This window comes from Neovison vison, chromosome 13, assembly GCF_020171115.1.
Source record: "Neovison vison isolate M4711 chromosome 13, ASM_NN_V1, whole genome shotgun sequence".
NCBI classification, from domain to species: Eukaryota; Metazoa; Chordata; class Mammalia; order Carnivora; family Mustelidae; genus Neogale; species Neogale vison.
Window position 1 is genome coordinate 150,965,457 of NC_058103.1, and position 19,668 is coordinate 150,985,124.

At 59.6% G+C, this 19,668-nt stretch overlaps 1 protein-coding gene across 3 annotated transcripts in view; it reads right to left on the bottom strand.

The window, feature by feature from the left end:
- Nucleotides 1-13,611, bottom strand: part of ARNT2 (aryl hydrocarbon receptor nuclear translocator 2) — a 142,176-nt gene extending 128,565 nt beyond the window's left edge. Inside the window, exon 1 of one of the 3 annotated variants that reach the window (XM_044232102.1) lies at nt 13,525-13,611. In XM_044232102.1, the coding sequence (XP_044088037.1) occupies nt 13,525-13,555 (31 nt within the window). In that variant the 5' untranslated portion in view covers nt 13,556-13,611. The remainder of the gene's footprint in view (nt 1-13,524) is intronic. The other 2 variants (XM_044232101.1, XM_044232105.1) reach the window with 2 other exon arrangements.
- Nucleotides 13,612-19,668: the final 6,057 nt, after the last annotated feature.

Here is a 19,668-nt window from a genome sequence, read left to right on the forward strand (position 1 = left end):
TTACAAAGTCACAGTCAAATACCAACTTGGTTTTAAGTGGGACATAGAAGGGGCAAATTAACTTCCTTAACGCAGATGCAGACACACACGGAAGCCGGGCTGTGCACCAGCAACGGAGGACAGGACGAGTCTCACGCTCACTGCCGTCTGCAGGATGATCTGGCTGCTAACTGCGGTGCGTTTCAGGCATTCCACATGAGCATCTTACCTGAAAAGCTTTTCAATTTGTATGTCGGGAAAGTTGGTAATTAAACACTTCAAGTCCCTATTGACTTTGTTAGAGACATGATCATTCTTACACAGATAGATGACAATTACTTTATTTGTCAAATGAAGTGGATATTTGGTTTAAGACAGCATTAGCCTTTCGGTATCTTTTAAAACTCCCCTGGGACCCATACTCACCGAGGAGTCTCTGGAACCACCCGTGAGCGGTGTGCAGAGCCCAGAGACGAGGCTCAGCAAACATGCCAGGAGGGTCGTCGGAAGCCGCTCATCCCCGTCCGTAGCCTTGTCTGCCCGGGACCCTGACTCATCCACCCAGAGACCCCCTTCGGAGCGACAACTGCTAAAAGTAGTCTTGTGACACAGGTCACTTTGGTGGCGTTTTTGATAAAGAATTTTAAAAAGCACCACGCCCATGCCACCCTGCGCAACACCAAACAAAAGGAAACGAAGGGATATTTCACCAAATGACTGACCTGCCCTAGGCCACAACGTGAAGGCCACCAAAGGAAAAGAAAAGACAGAACAAGACCCAAAGGGGCCTCTGAGAAATGATTCCAGCCCTGAGGGGGAGGCCAAGGGCATCGCGCCGACGGACCTGGAGGGCAGCACGCAAAGCAGAGCGCGTCCGACGGAGACAGACAAATGCCGCGTGATCGCCTCACGTGTGGAAACAAGAAATCAAACAAACGAATAAGCAACAAAAACAACAAAACCAGATTTCTTAAATACAGGAACAAAGTGGTGGTTGGGGGGAGTGACATGAACCACAGGGGATGCAGAGGTACCAACGCCCAGTTACAGATAAAGCGGCCGCAGTGATGTCAAGTGCGGCGCAGGGAACGGGCGTGAGCCCCGCGTGCACCCGACTGAGGCTAAAGTAACATTGTTACACCGCGCTTCGGTCCGCTAGAAAACGATACAAAGAGAGAGACGCCGCAACTAAATACAATTTGCAACTCTGGCTTAAGCCCAGGGCCAGGCGAACGATGTTCCCGCTCTGAAGGACACCGCTCTGACAACACGGGTAAGGTCCGTGGCCGGACGTCGCTGTCCTATTAGCGCCGACGTCTTGATTCGGGTCGCAGACTGTCGCTATGCGAGAGAATGTCCTTACTCCTAGTGATGTGGGGTCACCAAGTGCCACGGTCTTGAGACGAATTTGGTGCAAAAGGGTGCTTTTATGAAAGCACGGGGACGGGACGCGTGGGCAGGGCGAGCTGCCCTGGGAAGGTGAGGCACGACTCATTCTGTGCTTTCGGGTTTGTGGACGCAGGGGGTAGAGATGACGTAAGGAATTTCTGCATGCTGAGAGCAGGGTCTGGGGACCTTAGAGGTCTGGCTGTCCTCGAGATCAGGCCACTTTTCGTCTCTGCAGGAACGGGAAGGCAGCTGTGCGTTCCCTGAGGAATGTCATGCCTGTGGGTCTCAGGTGACGGCATAACTCTTCATGGGCTTGTCATCCGGGAGACAGGGACACCGGTTCGGTCATCCCCTCAAGAAATACGTATTAAGCACTAATTATGTGCCAGGCCTTGTGTGAGGGACGGGGGACACTGGGGTTTAAAAAAAACAACAGGTTCCAAGTGGAACGGAAATGAAACTCAAAGTTTTCTGGCAAATCCCCGCATCACCTGGGTGTTTCAAGCTCCACACGTCCGAGAGCAAATGTGCTCCCCCGCCACTTCCCCCCAAATGCCCCCAAATTTCCAGACCTCATCCACGTCTGCTGCTTTGGGATGTGGTGCCCTAACCAACCCCCCCCAACACACACCCGGGGCGCATCAGGAACCCGGCTGCTCCCGTCCCCGCATCAGCTACGTCCAGCCCGTCATCGGCCCAGTCGGCTTCACTCCTAACCGACCCCGAGGTCCCCCCGTCTCCCCCCACGTCCACAGGCTGCGCCCATTCCCCACCTGGACCGCCCACGCGGCCTTGCCACTGGTCTCCTTCACCCAGCGGGCAGATGCAGTGGCCGGAGAGCGCTTTCCAGAACACTGCTTGGGTCACATCACACCCTGCTCACGACATTTCGGAAGCCGCCTGTTGCCTCCAAAACAAAGACTCCTTTCTCTCCTACTCCTTATTTTGTGGCGAGCCTCCCACATGGGATCGTTTCGCACGCGGCCGACTCCCCGACCACGCGCTGAGCTCCGGAGAAGCGAAAAAACCGCGCCTGGCTCTGCAGGCCGCGGCGAGCGCACGGTTGGCATGCAAATGAGTATTTGTTTAATTAGGTGGCTAGGCAGTTGAAATAATTAGTGTCTGGCTCTGGCCAGTGGATGGAGACTCATGACCACCGGGGACCGAGGGGGAGGAGGAAGTAGAGGAGGTATAGGCTTGGCAGAGCCTCGGGGACACACAGACAGATACGCCGGGCAGGCAGCTGGAGGCCGACGTCAGGGAAAGGCACAGGCTCCTGTCCCAGACGGAGCCCTCTGCCCCAAGCCCACCCCTTCAGCATCCTTCTCTGCCCGTCAGAGGAGCCGGCGGGGGTCGGCGTGCCCTCGGCCTCCAGCGCGCTGTCGGTCACTTGCATAAACCTGTCCCGACAACACCTGCTCTGGAGAGCGGTCCAGAAGCCGCTGGCCACGCACGCAGCCGGCCTGCTGCGCTCAGCATCCCACTCTCCCCCGCACGGGACACGGCACCCTCCGGGCGGGGGCGGGGGCACTGGGGGAGGCTGCCTGAGCCGCGCTGGAAGTTTTCTGGTGCGAAATGCTTTCAAAAGGAGAGAACACAGCTGTGAGCCTTGATCACATTCATTCATTTGATCCTTTGGGGGGGCCTGGACTCCATCAAGCATATCAAATTACAGCAAATGATTCCAGACTACGCCTCGTCTCAAACTGCTGATGGGACAGAAACATCAACGCTGTTCTAAAAATAATAATAAAAAATTCCTGCCGTTCTGTTATTTCACATTTAAATTAACTTTCTTCATGGGTGTCGTGATGATCTGAAGGGGGCCGTCTCATCCTTCCGGCCACCGGGTTTTCTTACATTGGGCAGTGGTCGCGAGAGCCACCCCTTTCTTCTCTCCTGGCCACGCGTCCCACAGACATTCTGGGTCCCCTTTCCCGTTGCCACGGCCCAGAGGTGACAAGCAGGCCCATGCGCACAGACCAGGGCTTCCCGACCTGGGCACCAGGGCCATCCGAGTCTGGAGAAGTCTTTGTTGTCGGGGGGCTGCCCCATGCCTGCAAGAGGTTAGACAGCATCCCCACCCCTGCCAAGGGCACCCCCACCCCAGGGCTGGGACAACCAGGAAGCCCTCCAGACCCCCGATGCCCCCTGCAGCTCTGTGTCGTGTGGACACGCCTCTGCCCCCCATGCCAGCCTCCCCGGTGCTCTGCCACACAGCCCAGTCCGAGGTCCCTCGGAGAGGAGACAGAGTATCATCCGCGTTCCTTGAATTTAAAACAACGGACGTGGGGCGCCTGGGGGGCTCCGTCGTTAAGCGACTGCCTTTGGCTCAGGTCGTGATGCCGGGTCCTGGGATCGAGTCCCACATCGGGCTCCCAGCTCAACGGGGGGTCTGCTTCTCCCTCTCCGTCTGCCTGCTGCCCCTGCCCCCGCGCGTGCTCTCTCTCCATCGCTCTGTCAAATGAATAAATAAAATCTTTTTTAAAAAATGGGGGCAAGAATCAACTTCAGGCCTCCTGGTGCCCAGGAGTCCGGAGCTCCGCTCCTTAGCTGAGGCCCTACAGAGCGGCCACATTGCTCTCCTGCCTCCCTTTGGTCACTTACCAGCTTCAGTGGCTTTTTCCACACAGCACCCCTGGGGCCCTCCAGGGGGTCCTCCCCGGCTGTACCAAACAAGCCTGTCTTTTGCCACCGGGGCCTGGGTAGAGAGGGGCCCAGTGCAGGAGGGACAAAATCAAACACACTTTCCCTCGGTCACTAAAACCTCCTGACCCTGCGTCTGAATCTGGAGTGACGGCCACCAACCGTCTGAGCCGTGACGCGCGGGCAAAGGGACAATGGCCCCCACCCTGCCGGGAGCTCTCCTAGCCCGGGCGCCGGCAGCCGGCCCGTCTGGTTGGAAACGGGTCCTTCCGTCCAGGTGCGTGTGTGGACACTTGGCAGCGATCGAGGCCTTCTAGGACAGTTACCGGCCCCTTCCACGGGGAGGCCACGTGGGAGAGGTGACGTGGCAAGGGGCCCACATCCTGCTCCCCCACTTGTACAGCGGGGGCCCCAGGCAGGTCTCGGAGCTGGGCTGAGCCTCGGGTTTAAGCTCTGCATAAACCAGGTGGAAATGCAGACACAGACACCCACCAGACGGGTCGATTCTCTCCCAGGACGTTAAGGTAAGGGAAACCAGGAATCGCGTCACGACCTCTTTATCTCTGGGGACAGCTGTGACCCTGTTGGGGGGACTCGGGCAAACGGAAAAGTGCAGCAAATGCCCCCCAACAGGAGAGGCCGAGCGAACGGACACGGGCAGGGCACTGACACGGAGACCACAGTGACCCGGGCACCAAGACAGGGGGACGACACGACACAAGGACGCCCGGCTCTGTACGCGCACGCGCTGCTCCGCGGGAAAGCCTGCCGTGACACACGCAGAGATGCTCGTGGCCGGTGGTGGAACTACCTTCACTTCTGTACATTTACCAGCTGTTTTGTTTAGAATGAGCAGGTACACCGCTGGCCTCGGGGGAGGGGCGGGGATGAGGGCGACAGAAGGAGGCCGGTCAGCAGGGGCGAGGGGACCCCGCGGCTCTGCCTGGCCACTCTCCCAGCACAACCAGAGTGAGAGAAGATGCCTCCTCTTTCTGTACAACGTACAAATATGGGAACCACTTGCTTGTGAACATTGTCGCTTGTTTGTGGATTTGCCTGGAAAATGGTCAAGCTGTTGCAGTCTGGAAAGCCCGAGGCTCCCTATCGGCCCAGGGCTCCGACCTCTGACTGCTGCAACCGCGGCAGCCGCCAGTGGGGGTTGGTGGGGTGTCCTTTGAACAGAAATGAAGCTGCCCCTGGCTCTGGCCAGTCCCAAGTGGACCTTATCTGCGGTGGCCGGTCACTATACAAGCCCCATCCGTGGTTCCGCACACAGAAGGCGGGGGGGAGGACCCCTTCCAGGAGTACCCCCGTGGCACTCTAATAAGGGACCTGGTGGGGACAGGTCTTCTGCTACCCCCAGCTGCTGGCCAGGTTATGACCAGTCTGACCTCCCCTCCTGGGGAGGATGATAAGATTTGTGCTTCTCCAAGTTTCCTTTATAATGAGATAAAGTCTGGAAGAACTGGTTTGGGGAGAGACTACCCTGGTAGGATTTACAGATCAAAATCAGTTCCCACAAATAAAGACCAGAATCTAAATTAGACGGCTCTGGCCTCCTGTTTCAGAGACCTGCAAATACACTGGCTGCAGCCTTGCTTTCTTGTCTTCAAGGCAGGCATGTACAGGTGGCCACGTACAAAGCTGTGACATACTTCCCTGGCACCCACGCACCCACGCACCCATGCACCCACGCACCCAGACACCCACGCATCTACATACACAGGTACCCAGGCATCCATACCAGGCACCCAGGCACCCACGCAGCCACCTTCCTGGACACCCACTACACCAGACGCGACATGACAGGTGCTGGGGCTGCACAGGGAGAAAGGCATCCCCACCCCCACCCCCACCGTGGGGCTTCCAGGCCAGCAAGAGACCCAGGTGTCCACCAATGACTACACGATTTACCATCTCATTCCCGGTGAGGCGAAGCACTCTGGAGGTGAAGTCCACCCACGGGGCTCCGTGCAGGCAGCTTTATCTGGATCGAGGCATCGGGAAAGGCCCCCCCATACCCCCCAGCTGAGTAAGAATCCAAGCTGAGACCAGAAGAAACCAGTGTTGGACAAGGAAACACTCCTGGGGGGGGGGTGGCGTGGGCAGGAGAGACAGGTGAACTGGGATGGGTGTCAGCCTCGGAGGCAGAGGTTGGGCCAGAGGCGGGAGACAGTTAGTGTTCACTCACAGGAAGCTCTGTGTGTGTCCGCGTCCGCCAGCCTGCCCCGCGCAACGACCGCCCCACAGCCTCTGTCTGAAAGGCCCATGTCTCCATGCACAGCCGTGCGCCGCCGGACCACGCCAGGGCAGGCTCCTGACCTTACAGCCCCGCGCAGACATGACCTTAGGGCAAGAGGAAGAGAGGCGGAAAGGATGTTCCTAGGCAGGTGAGGGAGAGTCAGTGCAGACCCACAGTGAAGCGGTGAGTGGGGGTGCCGCCGGGGACCAAGGTACTTCAGCCCCACTGTTCTGTCCTCTGGGGTCTCACTCCCCCCAAGAAAAGTGCTCGGCGGAGCCGGGGAAAGGCTAGTGGACGTCCCTCCCCGAGTGTTCATTCTGCAGCCCAGGTCCCTGGGGCCAGGTGGCCGCTGCCTCCCCGACAGCTCCAGCCCCGTGTCCCGGAAGCACCCCAACTTGTGTCCAATGCTCAAGTCTCAAGCACGCCCCCCGGCCCCATGTGTCTCCGCCTTCCTGCCGCCTCCCACCACCCAGGCGTCGGGACGGACGGCGGGGGCCTCCCCGACACCTCCTCTTCCTCTCACCCTCTCCCACCCCCTGCCACAGAGTCCTGACAGCTCTGCCCAAAGACAGAGCTGCTGCGGGCGGCTACGTGGGGGGCGGCCCCGCTGCGACGGACGAGGCGAGCCTGGTGCCCCGGCGCTGTTCTGCACGGCCTGCCAGCCCCAACGTCTGTCTTACCTCCTCCTACTTCTCTCCGTCTCCCCTGCCGGCCGGGCCACGTCAGCAACCTCCAGCTGGAGCCTTGCCTCATGTCCTGCCTTCCAATCTGCTCCCCACACAGCAGCCGGGGACAGCACGGTGACACACAGGGCAGAGCACGTCCCTCCCTGGCTCCGGACCCCGTGGCGGCCTTCTACTGCACCTAAAGTCCGACCGGCTCCTCGGCCTCCCCTCTGGGAGCCGCCTCCGCCCACGCCTTCCGCTTCCCACACCACTTCGCCCCTCCCGGACCACCGGCCACTCTGTGCTATCTGGTTCCTCAGGCAGACCGGCCTTTCAGACCTCAGGGCCTTTGCAGACGTTCTTCCCTTCGTCCAGAATGCACCTCCTTGCCCCTGTTTCTCTCCATCTCCCAGATCGCAGCGCACAGGTTGCCTCCTCAAGAGACGAATACGGAAGACAGTCTAGGCTCTTCAACACATGGTGCCGGGAAACTGGACCGCCACGTGCGGAAGAACAAAAATGGGCCCCTCGTACAGCACGCACAAAACTCAACTCAAAATAGAGGAAAGACCTAAACGTGAGACCGAAACCACACAACTCCTGAAAGGAAAAGTGGGCAATCATCTTGGACATCGGCCATTGCAACATTTTTCTAGCTACATCTCCTCAGGCAGGGGAAACACGAGCAAAAATGAACCGGTGGGACTTTATCAAGATAAAATGCTTCTGTACAGAGAAGGAAACAGTCAACAAATCGAAAAGGCAGCCTGCGGAAGGGAAGGAAATATTTGCCAAGGACACAGCTGATAAAGCGTTAATATCTAAAATGCAGAGAGAACAGACACGATTCAACATCAAACAACAAATAATCTGATTTAAAAATGTGCAGAGGACCTGAACAGACACGTCTTCAAAGAAGACATGCGGATGGGCAGCAGACACCCGAGAAGATGCCCCACATCCCTCAGCATCGGGGAAAGGCAGGTCGAAACCACAGAGAGGTCCCGCCTCGCCCAGTCAGAAGGGCTCAAATCAGTAACAGCAGAAACAACCAGTGCCGGCGAGGATGCGGGGAAAGGGGACCCTCGTGCACTGTTGCTGGGGTAGCAAATGGGAGCAGCGGCTCTGGAGAACAGCACAGGGCGTCCTCCAAAAAATTGAAAATAGAATTACCCTACGATCCCACAATTCCACCCGGGCAGTTACCCAAAGAAAACAGAAACGAATTCAAAAGGATACATGTATCTCTGTGTTCTCGGCAGCAGGATCTACAGTAGCCAAGACAAGGAGGCAACGCAAGTGTCCGTGGACAGACGCACGGATGAAGCTGTGGCGCGTATGCACGCACACACGCAACCGAGCAGGACTCGGCCGAAGAAAAGAATGAGGCCTTGTCATCTGCAAGGACGCAAAAGGACCTAGAGGGCATTCTGCTAAGTGACACAAGTCGGACGGGGAAGACAAACACTACCTGATTCCACTTGTAGGTGAGAGCTAGAAGACCAAACCACGAACCAAAAACTCACAAACACAGAGGACAAACTGGTGGTCACCAGACGGGAAGGGAGTCAGGGGACAGGCAAAATGCGGGAAGGGGAGTGGGAGGTCCGGGCTTCCGGGTACAGGACGAGTAAGTCACGGGAATGAAAGGAACAGCACAGGGAACGCAGTCAGCGGTATCCCGGCCGTGCTGGGCGGCGACAGGTGGTAGCCGCGCTTGGAGGAGCCCGGCGGGGCGCCCCATGTGCCGCAGAATCATTAGGTGACAGGCCTGGAACTCCCACAACGTTGTGTGTCAACTACACTCGACCACAAAAAAAGAACATCAAATACGTTTAATCTCAACCTGGAATATAACCCCGTAAGGCATCTCATTACATCGTCCTCACCTACTCTGTCCATGTATACCTCCTCCGCTTCCAGATGCGTCCGCCCCCGCGGCCGAAGGCATCCCATCCCCGCAGCCAACAGCGAGCGCTGGCCCCCTGGCCCCCAAGGACTGCCTTACGGAACCTCTGCTACAATACAGATCAGATACCCGGCGCCTCCCCGGGCCCCACGGGGCCCCACGCCCACCTGCTCTCACCTACAGAATGTCTGGGAGCGTGGGAGCAGCAGCGACTTCTGTGCTCAGTACGCACCTCTGACTGCCCGCGCAAGATAACCAGCAAACCCCAGGACACCTCGATGAATGCACCCAACTCTTAAAAACCGTGACCGCCTAGGGACCCAGGATAGAATGTCCTTTAGCTTGTTTTATAGAAACTGCCATATCAGAGCGCTCAGATTCGAAACCTGGTGATTGGCAGGAAGTTTGCTCTCTGTGGGCCGATCCAAATGGGAAAGCAATACAATCAAACGCTAATAAAGAATTTTAAGAAAGGTTTCCCCTCCAAGGGGCAAGCCTCAAACCTCCTTCCTTTCTTCACTGTTAACAATCTTACAACGAACCCATCTGTGGGATTCTGACGGCTGCGTGTGCCCACGGGCGGCAAGGAGCTCAGCGGTCATGGCGGTCCTGGTTTTGCTCTGCTGACCACCCACACCTGAGCTCTCCGTACCTGGCACATAGTAGTTGCTCAGTAAATACTGGCTGAGGGACAGACCAGCCTCTTTCTCAGACATCACTCCTTTCCCGGGGCAGAAGCCAGTGGGCTGTCGGTGCATCGCCAGCTTCATGGCACATGGCTACAAGATCAACCTTAAAAGGATTCTTTACTGGAAAGCAGACCAACACTGTAAGTTAATTAATTGAATTTAAATGCATTTTTAAAAAAAGAAGACCACAGGCTTCACATGTGGATGGTCCAGCAGCAAAAAGAACTTTTCTCTTAATGCACAGTACCTGACTGATTCTAAACACACATTTTTAAGCCAACCTGAGACGGACGCACCTTACATAACTGACAGAGAGTCTGGGCTGAACTGCAGAGCTTTCCCTCCGGGCTTCCTTCAACAGCGATGTGTCTCGTAACTGATGGGCCCGTGAGTTCCGTGAAATGCGATATGTAAAGAAATTGGGCTTCCAGGGTATGCTGGGTTCGGCGCTCCTCCACCCTGGGGCAGGGGGGTGGGCAGGGCCACGGGGCCCCCACAAGCTCCACGGGCGTCCCTCGGAGCTCTGAGTCCATCGCATCCCTGGGCGTCCCTCTGGGTCCCCAGGAGCTCTGTGAGGACAGCCACGGGAGGACAGCCCGTGCCTTCCCCCGTCTGCCCACAAACCCGAGCCCGGAACGACCCTACGTTCTCCGTAGGACAAGCTCTCTCCGCTCTGTGTGCGTTTCCAGCATCACACAGCACACCTGTCCAGCACGCACTTCACGCTACTGTTTGTTACAGAGTCAGTTTCCTTGCGCCTCCCGCTAGCCTCGGAACCCTTAGAGGTCCAAGAGCATCCTTCCTCACGTTCACCCTGGCCCAAACCCAGAGCAGTGCTTGGTGCGTCCGAAGTGTTCGATGCCTCTGTTGAACCGACCCAAACGTCCCTCCGCCTACAGCTGTTTGCCCTGAGGACGACCTTCCCGTGCCATACACTCAATTCCAAAGACCAGAAACACGGAGGGAAAAGAAGTCTAGTCATGGATTTCAGGAAAAAAGTAGAAATTCTAAGTCTCTGCAATCATACCTTTCGATTCCTTTACCGTGTGCAAGCAAGCCTCCTTAACTCCCTGTAAACGCTCGTTGCAGGGAGCGGCCTGATGGTGCCGAATTCCCGATGCTCTTGGGTCTCACTGTGCCTGAGACCCTCCTGCTTCTGCTACAAGAGATGACGGTGGAGCGCAGGCTCCGGGAAGGCCGCCCCCTTGTCCCCTGTGCCGTTTCGGTGAAGGATAACCTTCCATGCGTGAAACGAATCTAAACCTTTCCTATTCCATATAAATCAGAAATGCTTAAATATCACCCAAAGAGGGGGTGAAACAGACAATGCACAAACGCAACAGAAGATTCTAGAACACCATCCCTTGGTCTAGGGCACAGAGGTCGACCCCAGCCAGAGAGAACAGGGAGAATCAGCGAGCCGTGTAGGGCCTGGAGCCGGGAGGGGTCAGGCACGACTGGACACCCAGACGGGAGGGCAGGGGGGCACAAGCCAGGAGAACTCGGGGGAGTCCAGCCTTTCTCTCCTCAGAGACCACGGCTCCCCCAAGGAGCTGCTAGAATCCGGACCTGAAACCCAAACAGGAGACCTGCGAGCTGCAAATCAGAGGTTTAAATGGGGGTCCTATCACCCGAACACCCGGAGAATGGGAAGACTCCAGCTCCGTCCAGCATCACGGATCCAGAGTGCCCTCCCCACGCCTTACCGAGACAGCTACCGGTACAGGGGCCTGCCGGCGGGCAGCCCCGGGCTGGGAAAGCGGAACTAGTGGGCAGGGGGGGGAGAGGTGACAGGCTACGGCCTTTGGACCCTGGGCACAAAGGAGCAGCACAAATAAATCTCAGTGCCTCCTGGTGCATTTGCCCGTGTTTACCAAGCTCTTACCCTTTGCAAAGCAACAACATCCCGGGAAGGGGAGAGGCAGGAAGACGGGGCAGTGTTCAAAGACGCATATGGGGCAGTGGGCTGGGGCAACAGGCTTGGGGGCCCTGCCTCTATAGCCAGTCCAATCTGCAGTCTCCCTCTCAGGCTCCCACCCAAGATGACCCACACCTGCGGCAGGAGAGTCTCCCACCGGCCCGGGCGCAGGCATTCGGGTGCCCGGCCCCGCCAAGCCAGGCAGCTGCCCTGACTGAGTCCAGACGCCTCTGGAACAGTGTATGGGTCAGACCCCCTTCAAGTGTGCTGTAAGGGGTTCCGCGTGTGGCTATGCTGGGTATACGCCCGCTCTGACTTTGCTCCTCTTTCCAATGTAAGCCTCTACAGTACCTTCGTTTAACCGCCTTCGTTGTTGTTTTTTTTTAATGTCCTAACACTGAAGTCCATCGGTTTGCTATTGATTTTCCAGCAGCCGACCAGGTTGAAACCACAGACTCCGGGAACCAGCCAGCCGGAGCAGCTGTGTCCACACGGGCCACGCTCCGCTCGCCGTTTCGGACCACCAGCTCCCGATCTGAGCGCCAAGACTCCCTGTGTCCCTCACGGAGCCTCCTTCCTTGGAACGCCTCCGACTCCCCACCCCTGTGTCTCCAGGGCCTGCCCCCTTTACCCTTACCCACATCTGAGCTGTACCAAGTCCAGCCCTGCCCCTACCTGCCCAAGGGTGCTGTTCCTCTCTGTCCAGAGCTGGGTCCTGGACATCTCACCACCCTCCCCCCGACCATGGGCCTCATTTCGACCAGCCTCCCTGCCTCCAGGCTCGCGCCTTCCGATGTTATCTAGAAGTCCGCCTTCCTGAAGAAGTGATCATGGGACTTCCTCGTTCAATACCACTGAGGACTCCTTAATGTGTGTGTTGCGGGATGGGGGAGGGGGGTCCAGTCTCCTCAAAGTGTCCCTCAAAGACAAACAAGTCAGTGAAATCCCACTGCTCCCTCCTGTACCTCCAACGCCCCGCGTACTCACTGAAACCTACCCAGTGTGCATCTGACCCTCGAGCTGCCCCCTCCACCTGCAAGGACCGTGGGCCCCCAGCTCCACACGGGCAAACCCTCCAGTCCCACCAAGGTGGGCTGGGAAAAGTCTCAACTCCAGAAGCTTTCCCCTGCCAAAGATGGAGGGGACCCTTTACTCCTAACTCTGATGACCCGTACTTTCTTCTTTACTAGGCACCCCCCACCCCCCCCACACACACACCTGAATCTCTAACACACGGACCTTTCTGCACCGGGAATTCCTGGAGGGCTGGCCTGGTCTGACTGCCACCAGCAACCTCCTCAGGGGCTTAGTAAGCACCAAGGTGGGATGGTAGCTGTCAGCACGCAGCACCCAAAACTTGACAGCCGCCAGCCCGGGTGTCCCGCCTTCCCATTCTGGGGCGCCCTCAGGGAGGCCTCCTCACCAGGTAGGGCACTCTCCCCGCCGGAAACAGAACTCCCTGCTCCCCTTCCCGAACAGGTACACATGCCCACTCTTCATGACCCAGTCACCCGTCCCAGATCTGCTGGGCGCGCTCTGGGGTCGCAGACCGCACCCTGAGGGCGGGTCCGCCCGCGGAGGCAGCGGGCACGAGCCGGACTGGGCGGGGATGCTCCGGTGGCCGCGGGGCTGCGGGCCGGGCGCCGGTGCCCACCGAGGACCAGGGCGCGGCGCGGGAACAGGGGAGCGCAGGGGACCGGCGCCCGGGAGCGGGCCGCGCGGGGAAAGGCGCGACTTCCACCCCGGGCCACCCTGTTGAATCCCGGCTCCAAACTTTTCCCCGCGCCCGCGCGGTGCCCTCCCGCCGCCCCAACCGCCGCCGGAGACGCCGCGGGGCCCGGGGCGCGATCAGGCGGCAGCTCGCGATGGGGAAGCCCTCGGCGGCTGTTCTCGGAAGCCGAGGGGGTCGCGGGCCGGCGCTGCGCTTCTGGGGACAGCGAGGCCCGCGTCCGCCGCCCGCGGGGCCGGTGCTGATGCTGCGACGCGCGGGCCCCGGGGCGCGCCTGTCCCCCACCCCCGCCCCGGCACCGTCCCCGGTGCGCGCGGGGCCCGGGCCGGGCCTGCGGGCGGGTGCGGCCGCTACTCACCCGGAGGGTTGACCGCCGCCGGGGTTGCCATCTTGCCGGGAGGCCGGGCGGGGCGGAGCGCGGCGCGGAGCCGGGCCCCGGAGGGCGGGCGGGCCCAGGCGCCGCCGCCGCCGCCACACAAAGGACGGCGCGGGCGGGCGCTGCCTCCGCTCCCCGCGCCGCCGCCGCCCCGCCCCGCCCCCGCCTCCCGGGCCGGCCTTTGTCGCGGGGCGGGGGGCGCTGGCCGCCGCTCCCCGCCGGGCCGTAGCACCGCGAGACTTGCGCCGCGGGCCGCGGGCCCCCCGGGGTGGGGGTGGGGGTGGGGGGCGCGGCGGGCGCAGGTGCTCGGGCCGGCCCCGCGCGGGTTTGGGCGGGGGGCGGACCGGCCGGCGCTCGGGTGTCCGGGACGCAGCGCGGAGGCCGGGGCCGGGGCGCGGAGCGGGTGGGGCGAGAAGCCCATTAAGATGCAGAGGGAAGCGGTCCTGAGAGGCGCGGGGAACAAAGGCGCCCAGTGCGGCCCACTTAGCATGCCGGCGCCGTGCAGCCTGGCTCTCCGGGGCCGGAGCCGCGGCCGAGGGGTGGGCGCCCGGCGCCCAGAAATTCCCAGGGCCCGGACAGCTTGGGAGCGCGCTCGGTGCACGCCCCGGCCCGGCAGCCGGCCCAGGAATCGCGAACGACTTAGCGCTGAGGAGGGCACTCAGCTCTGCTCCTCCGGCCCGGGGACTGGCCTTGGCTATGACCCGAGGTTGTTGCGAGAGCCGTCGGGACACAGCCAAAGACAGAATTGAACAGATTTTTAAATGTTTTGATCTGCATGTCCTGGTGAGGTTACGCTGCAGAGAGCTGGGGCGACCCTCTGTTCTTCGAGCAGACACTCCCATGGCTGTGAAAGCTCATGGCTCATAGGAAGAAAAGTGGGCGAGGCGGGTGCCCCAGGTGCGAAGCTCACACGGATGGGCGAATCCATCCCAGGTGAGAGCCAGAGAAGGGCAAGATGGCTCCTCATGGAGACAGGTTTGCAGAAGCATCCGACCCTTTCGCATCCCTCCAAAGAAGCATGGGGAGGAGGGTAGAAAAACAGTGCCTGGGATGTATTTTCAAATAGGCGCCGTCTTTGGGGAGTATTTGTGACTATTGAGCTGACTAACAGGCACTTAATGATATTCATTTGGTTATCGACTGGGCAGACATCGAGTGTCTGCGTGTGCCAGCTAGGTGCTGGGTGTACGTACGGTGGGAAGGAAGCCACGGGGGCTCTGTTTTCCCAGGACCTAGCCTGGGGCTGGGGAAGAGAAGAGCCCCAAGAAGATAGTCCTACTCGGGACGCACACAGTTGCTGCGGGGGGTTGGGGGGTAGGCTGAAGGGGCGCAGGCAGAGAGACCACGAAGTGAGTGATCATGGAAAACGAAAATTGGGTTCTGATGAAATGAGCAGGGCGTGGAGAGGCGGATGGACAAGATCTTTCCTTTCATGTCGCATTTGGCCACGCGATAGGCCCGGCCCAGGGAGGTAAGGAGAGAAAGAGCCACTCGGCCCCCGGCTGGCAGCCCCCGCATCCTTGAATGGAGCAGACTGTCCCCGCCACGCCGCCAAGGGAGAAGCTTCCTTTCCGCATGCCCCATCAGATGCCCACGCGCGCCCGCTGCGCAGTACTGACTCAAGATTCCGGGCGGGAGATGCGAGAGCAAGTTCATCTTGTCGCACCACGTCCAACGAGGGGAAATCCCTCTTACATGTTCCCTTTCCGGCCCTGCTCGCCACGGGCGGCTGTGTCTGGTGGCGCGTCTCCGTGCAAGGCACCGGCCTCGCCGCACCCCTGTTCCCACCGAGCTCTGCACCTCCCACCCTCTGCGCCCCTTGGAAGTCAGCCTTTCTCCAAGGGGGGGGGGGTTTCCTATCAGCCGTGACCTGTGGCTCCCTTTGACATCGCCTGCAAACAAACGTATTTCTGATATTTGTCCTGAAAAAGGAAATTGGGGGGACATAACGCATCACCACACACACGCGCGTGCACACGCGCACACACACACACCCCTAACACGGACATGCCTGTGTGTTGACAAGCTTGACTTCCGTACTGTGCTGAGCCCTGCTGCCCATTTTGCAAAGGTCACTTGGCAGACATCTTTAATTCTTCTCTTTGCCTTTGTCCTTTGCAAAAGACAGGTGGCACACGGCTAGCGGCTCGGGGCTGCGACGCGTCCAGACTCTGCTTCGAGTCTGGGGTCTGTCGCGCTGTGGTTTTCGGTAAGTGAGAACGGGTGTGACATGAACAGAAGGAGACATTCCACCTTCTCCCCCAGTCCCTGCACCTCTCCGGTGGGTGATCTTTGACCTTGACCAACTCAGCCCTCGCCCTTTGCAGATCAGGGACCAGAGGCTCCGGGGAGAGAATCCCAAGGTCACGCGGCTCGGGAGCCCGGCAAGACTTGGAACCGGCTCACCCATGGCGCCAGGATTTGGTGGCTGGGCAGGGGAGGTTTCCTGAAGGGGTAGAGAAATGGGGGGTCTGGACCCTTACCTTCTGTCTCGTCTCTCTCGCTCCCTCTCTTCCCTCTTGTTCAATAGGTAAATACCCAGAAGCATCGATTGTGGAGGAAAGCCCCCGCTCCTGAGTAAACAGTCGGAAATGGGGCGGTTAGTCATTGCTGAATACTGAGTGGCGTTTACACAGCACAGTGGTCTCGTGCTAATTAGGAGAGCTAGTAGACTGTGACCAGCTAACAGGCTCAGGAATTCCGCTCAACCTTTAAACAACCTAGAACTCTTTTAAATTCCGAAGGAGGCTGTTGAATTGGAAGCTGAGATTTGCATGTTTTAAAAAAAGGAATGAAGGCAGACCCGCTGGGCCCACAGCACGTGATCCGTGACGGGGAGCGTGCTTCTCCCAGAAGTGCCCTGGGCCGGCGGCCCCCGCGCGGGCGACACTGGCGGAGGGAAGCAGCCGGTCGCCTCGCCCTGCGTCCCAGCCCTGTGAATCCTGACACGAAAGACAGGGCTCCCGTCGCACGATGTGTTTCTTCTCTTCACGATTGTTCTCTTCTCTTCCCTTGAAGATAGCAAGAGGCCGGGAATGAAAGCAGGACCTTCCTCGGGAAAAGACGGCATGGAAGGGCAGACAGACAGACAGACGGCCAGGCTGCCGAATCTGCGAGCAGGGGCACCTCTCTGCGGCACACTGCTCGGCCCCGTTTCCCCCCTGCTGCTCCCCCTTCTTCCCAACTTGTTGCTCTTCTCCAGACAGAAGGTGGTGGAACCCCCGGCTAGTGGGTCTCCCGGTTACTCTCAGAGGCAGGGACTTAGCCGAGAGCTGAATGGGGCCGCGGGTTTACAGAGAAAGACAGGAGCACGGCCTTTGAAACGGAGTGTGGCCCAGGTGTCCTCTGTCACCAACACACCCTGCTCCCTGCCCTGGAGCTTGGTAAAACCCCTGAAGGCACCGGTACGGCAGGTGAGGCGACCCCCTGTGCTGAGTGCCAGCGACCATGGACGTGGACGTGGTGATGCTGGTGCCCTGCACACACAGGAGGCTTTAGAAGGTGACTCGGATCACCCAGCAGAGAAGAAGGAACATGTGGCAGGAACCCCCAGCCCTCACCAGAGAGAGATAGACAGACAGACATAGAGACACACACACACACCCGGGGAGGGGCAGAGCCTCTGGTTCTGCCCCAGGGAAAGCGGGAGAGGAAGGGGGAAGGACAGGCTGACAGCCCGACCCACGTGTTCCGACTTCCATCTTCTGGCCCGAGTCCCAGCAGAGGCACCTCCATTGAGCTGATGGAAAAGCCAACAGCTGGGGGCTTCCCCCCATTTGGAGCGCAGGAGGGGGACCGCTCAGGATGGTTCTGGAGGGACTGAGGGATGCGGACAGAAGGCTGGGCCCCCCGTGACGCTCCGGCTCTGTGGAGCCTCTGCGTGGCCTCCTCGTGGTCCCGCGTGCTGGGGATCCTTGCATTCCCGCGGGTGAGGGGACCCGGCGGTACTGAGCCGAGGCTCCCAGGCTCCTGGGGGAGGAAGACGAGTGGCTCCTCGAACAAAGCCTCCAAACCAGGGCCCCAGATCTCAGCGACAATCCAGGCCTCCCAAAACTGCCTTCAAGTTCACCGGCCAGGCGACCACCCAGCCACTCGGGACGGAGGGGAGCAGGGATCCCAGGGACCTTGTCCCCCTCCCACTCCCCCACCCAGACACCTCCTTGAAGAGGGGGTGGCAGGACGCAGGCCTTGGGAGGACCCTGCATCCCGTCTGAAGGACACCCCCGTCGGCGCAGGAGATCCCGTCTGTGTCAAGGTGAGAGTCTAGTTGGTTCAAGGAGTCTGGGGTGAGTGGATTTCTGCCCCCACACGTGGCACAAAGGGACATTCCGAAGCCAGAACATAACGGACACCCACGTCCACGGTGAAAATGCCCACAGGCACGAACCTCCTCCCTGGAGAATCCGTCCCCGGGAGCTGCTCTCGGGCAAGAAGAACCCAGCATCCTACGACCTGGGCTTCTTCAGGCATGGGTGCGGCAGGTGCCTGTCCCCGTCCTTGGCGGGGTCTCAGGCTTTCTCGGTCGCCGGCGGCATGCCGGTGGCCTTCTCGACCGCGTGGAGCTCTGTAAACCGCACTCTCGTGGCCTCGGGAGCCACACGGCCCGTGTGCAAACACTGTGTTCACCTGCCGCGTGGCTCCATCTCCGTGCCTCAGTTTCCTCGTCTGTGACACAGGGAGAAAACTACTCACCCCACAGGGGTTTTGTGAGAACCAAGGGAGCTGACATTCGAGAAAGGCTTTGAACACGATTTCGCATGTGGTTGGCAAAACGTATTTGCTGAAACTGGTTGTTATCCAAGAAGGAAGGTTCAGGAGCCAAGGATGAAAGGGGGCACATTTTGGGGGAGAAAAAGGGAATCCAAACCCACAGCGACTGACAGTTGGGAAAATAGCGTCAAGACGACGGCACAGCAGAAGCTGTGCCCAGAGACACAGTCACAGCCGCAAATACTTGTGTTAAACGGGAATCGATGCAAACGAGCGAGCCCCATTCCGGTTAACATGGCGGAGGCTGTCGGTGAGGACTTACCGCTTTGCACTGAGAGCTCCACAGCTCAACGACGGGCCACGGAAGACTCCAAGGGAAGAGTGAAGGACGCCAACACAGTCACACTGCGGGAGAACCGAACCGTGCCTCTGAGCGTCCCCAGGGCTCGCTGCGTGTCTCCTCTCCTCGTCCCCCACCGTCCCTCCCCGTGGGCAGACCCAGCTCCGGACAAGGAGAGTCGGCACAGCCTCTGGCTCCCCCGCGTGGAGAGGGGCTCTGGCTCTTCCTGCAGTAGGGTTCAAGGCTGGGGCTGCCCGGCTTCGATGCCCACCCCCGGGCTCAACCATCCCACGGGTCAGTGACCGTGTCCCCTCTCGGGGTGGGAGACCCAGTCATAGAAGAAGAAGGCGCCTCCCGGTGGGAGCCCGTGGCTCCAGAGAACAGGGACAGTGTCCTGTTCTTTAACGTAAGGCTGTTTCCACAGATGGCCACTACGACGAGGGGAAAAAAGGATCCGAGGCAAATGCGGAGACTGACTTAGCAAGAAGTCCGAAATGTTTATGAGAAATAAGAAGAAGCATCTGTGAGTTAGTCCAAGGGCGGGTCTTTGGAAAGGAGCGCCCCGTACCCACCCACCAGCTCCTGCCCTCCCCACCAGCCATGACGCTCCGATCAAGTCCAGCTCTGTCGTCTCCGACACACGAGGCACAGCACGAGGTACCTCCTTTCCCCAAGATGCCCTTCTCCCCGTGGGCTTCTGCTTCCTCGGGAACCGTCCATTGCCGATCGCCTCCTCTCCTCCGGCGGAAACTGGGGAGCTTCCCCCATGAAGGGGCTCCGTGTGCCAGCTGTCCCCTTACTCTGCATGTGCCCGCTGTGCTGGGATCCGTTTCTTGTGTATGCGTATTTCATGCAGTTGTGAGCTTGGGCTTTCATATTTGTGTCTCTTCCCTGGTGCCCAGCTCCTATCCCGAGCCACAGGAGATGGTCTAGTGTGATGGAGTGAGTGGGGGGCGGATGCGGGGAAGGCGACCGTCTCACCGGACCACAGTGCTCGCAGGGCCCACCGCGCCTCTGGCCGTGTCCTCTGCGGTAGGACACACGGTGAACGCTGCCGAGGGCGCGTCCCCGCACGT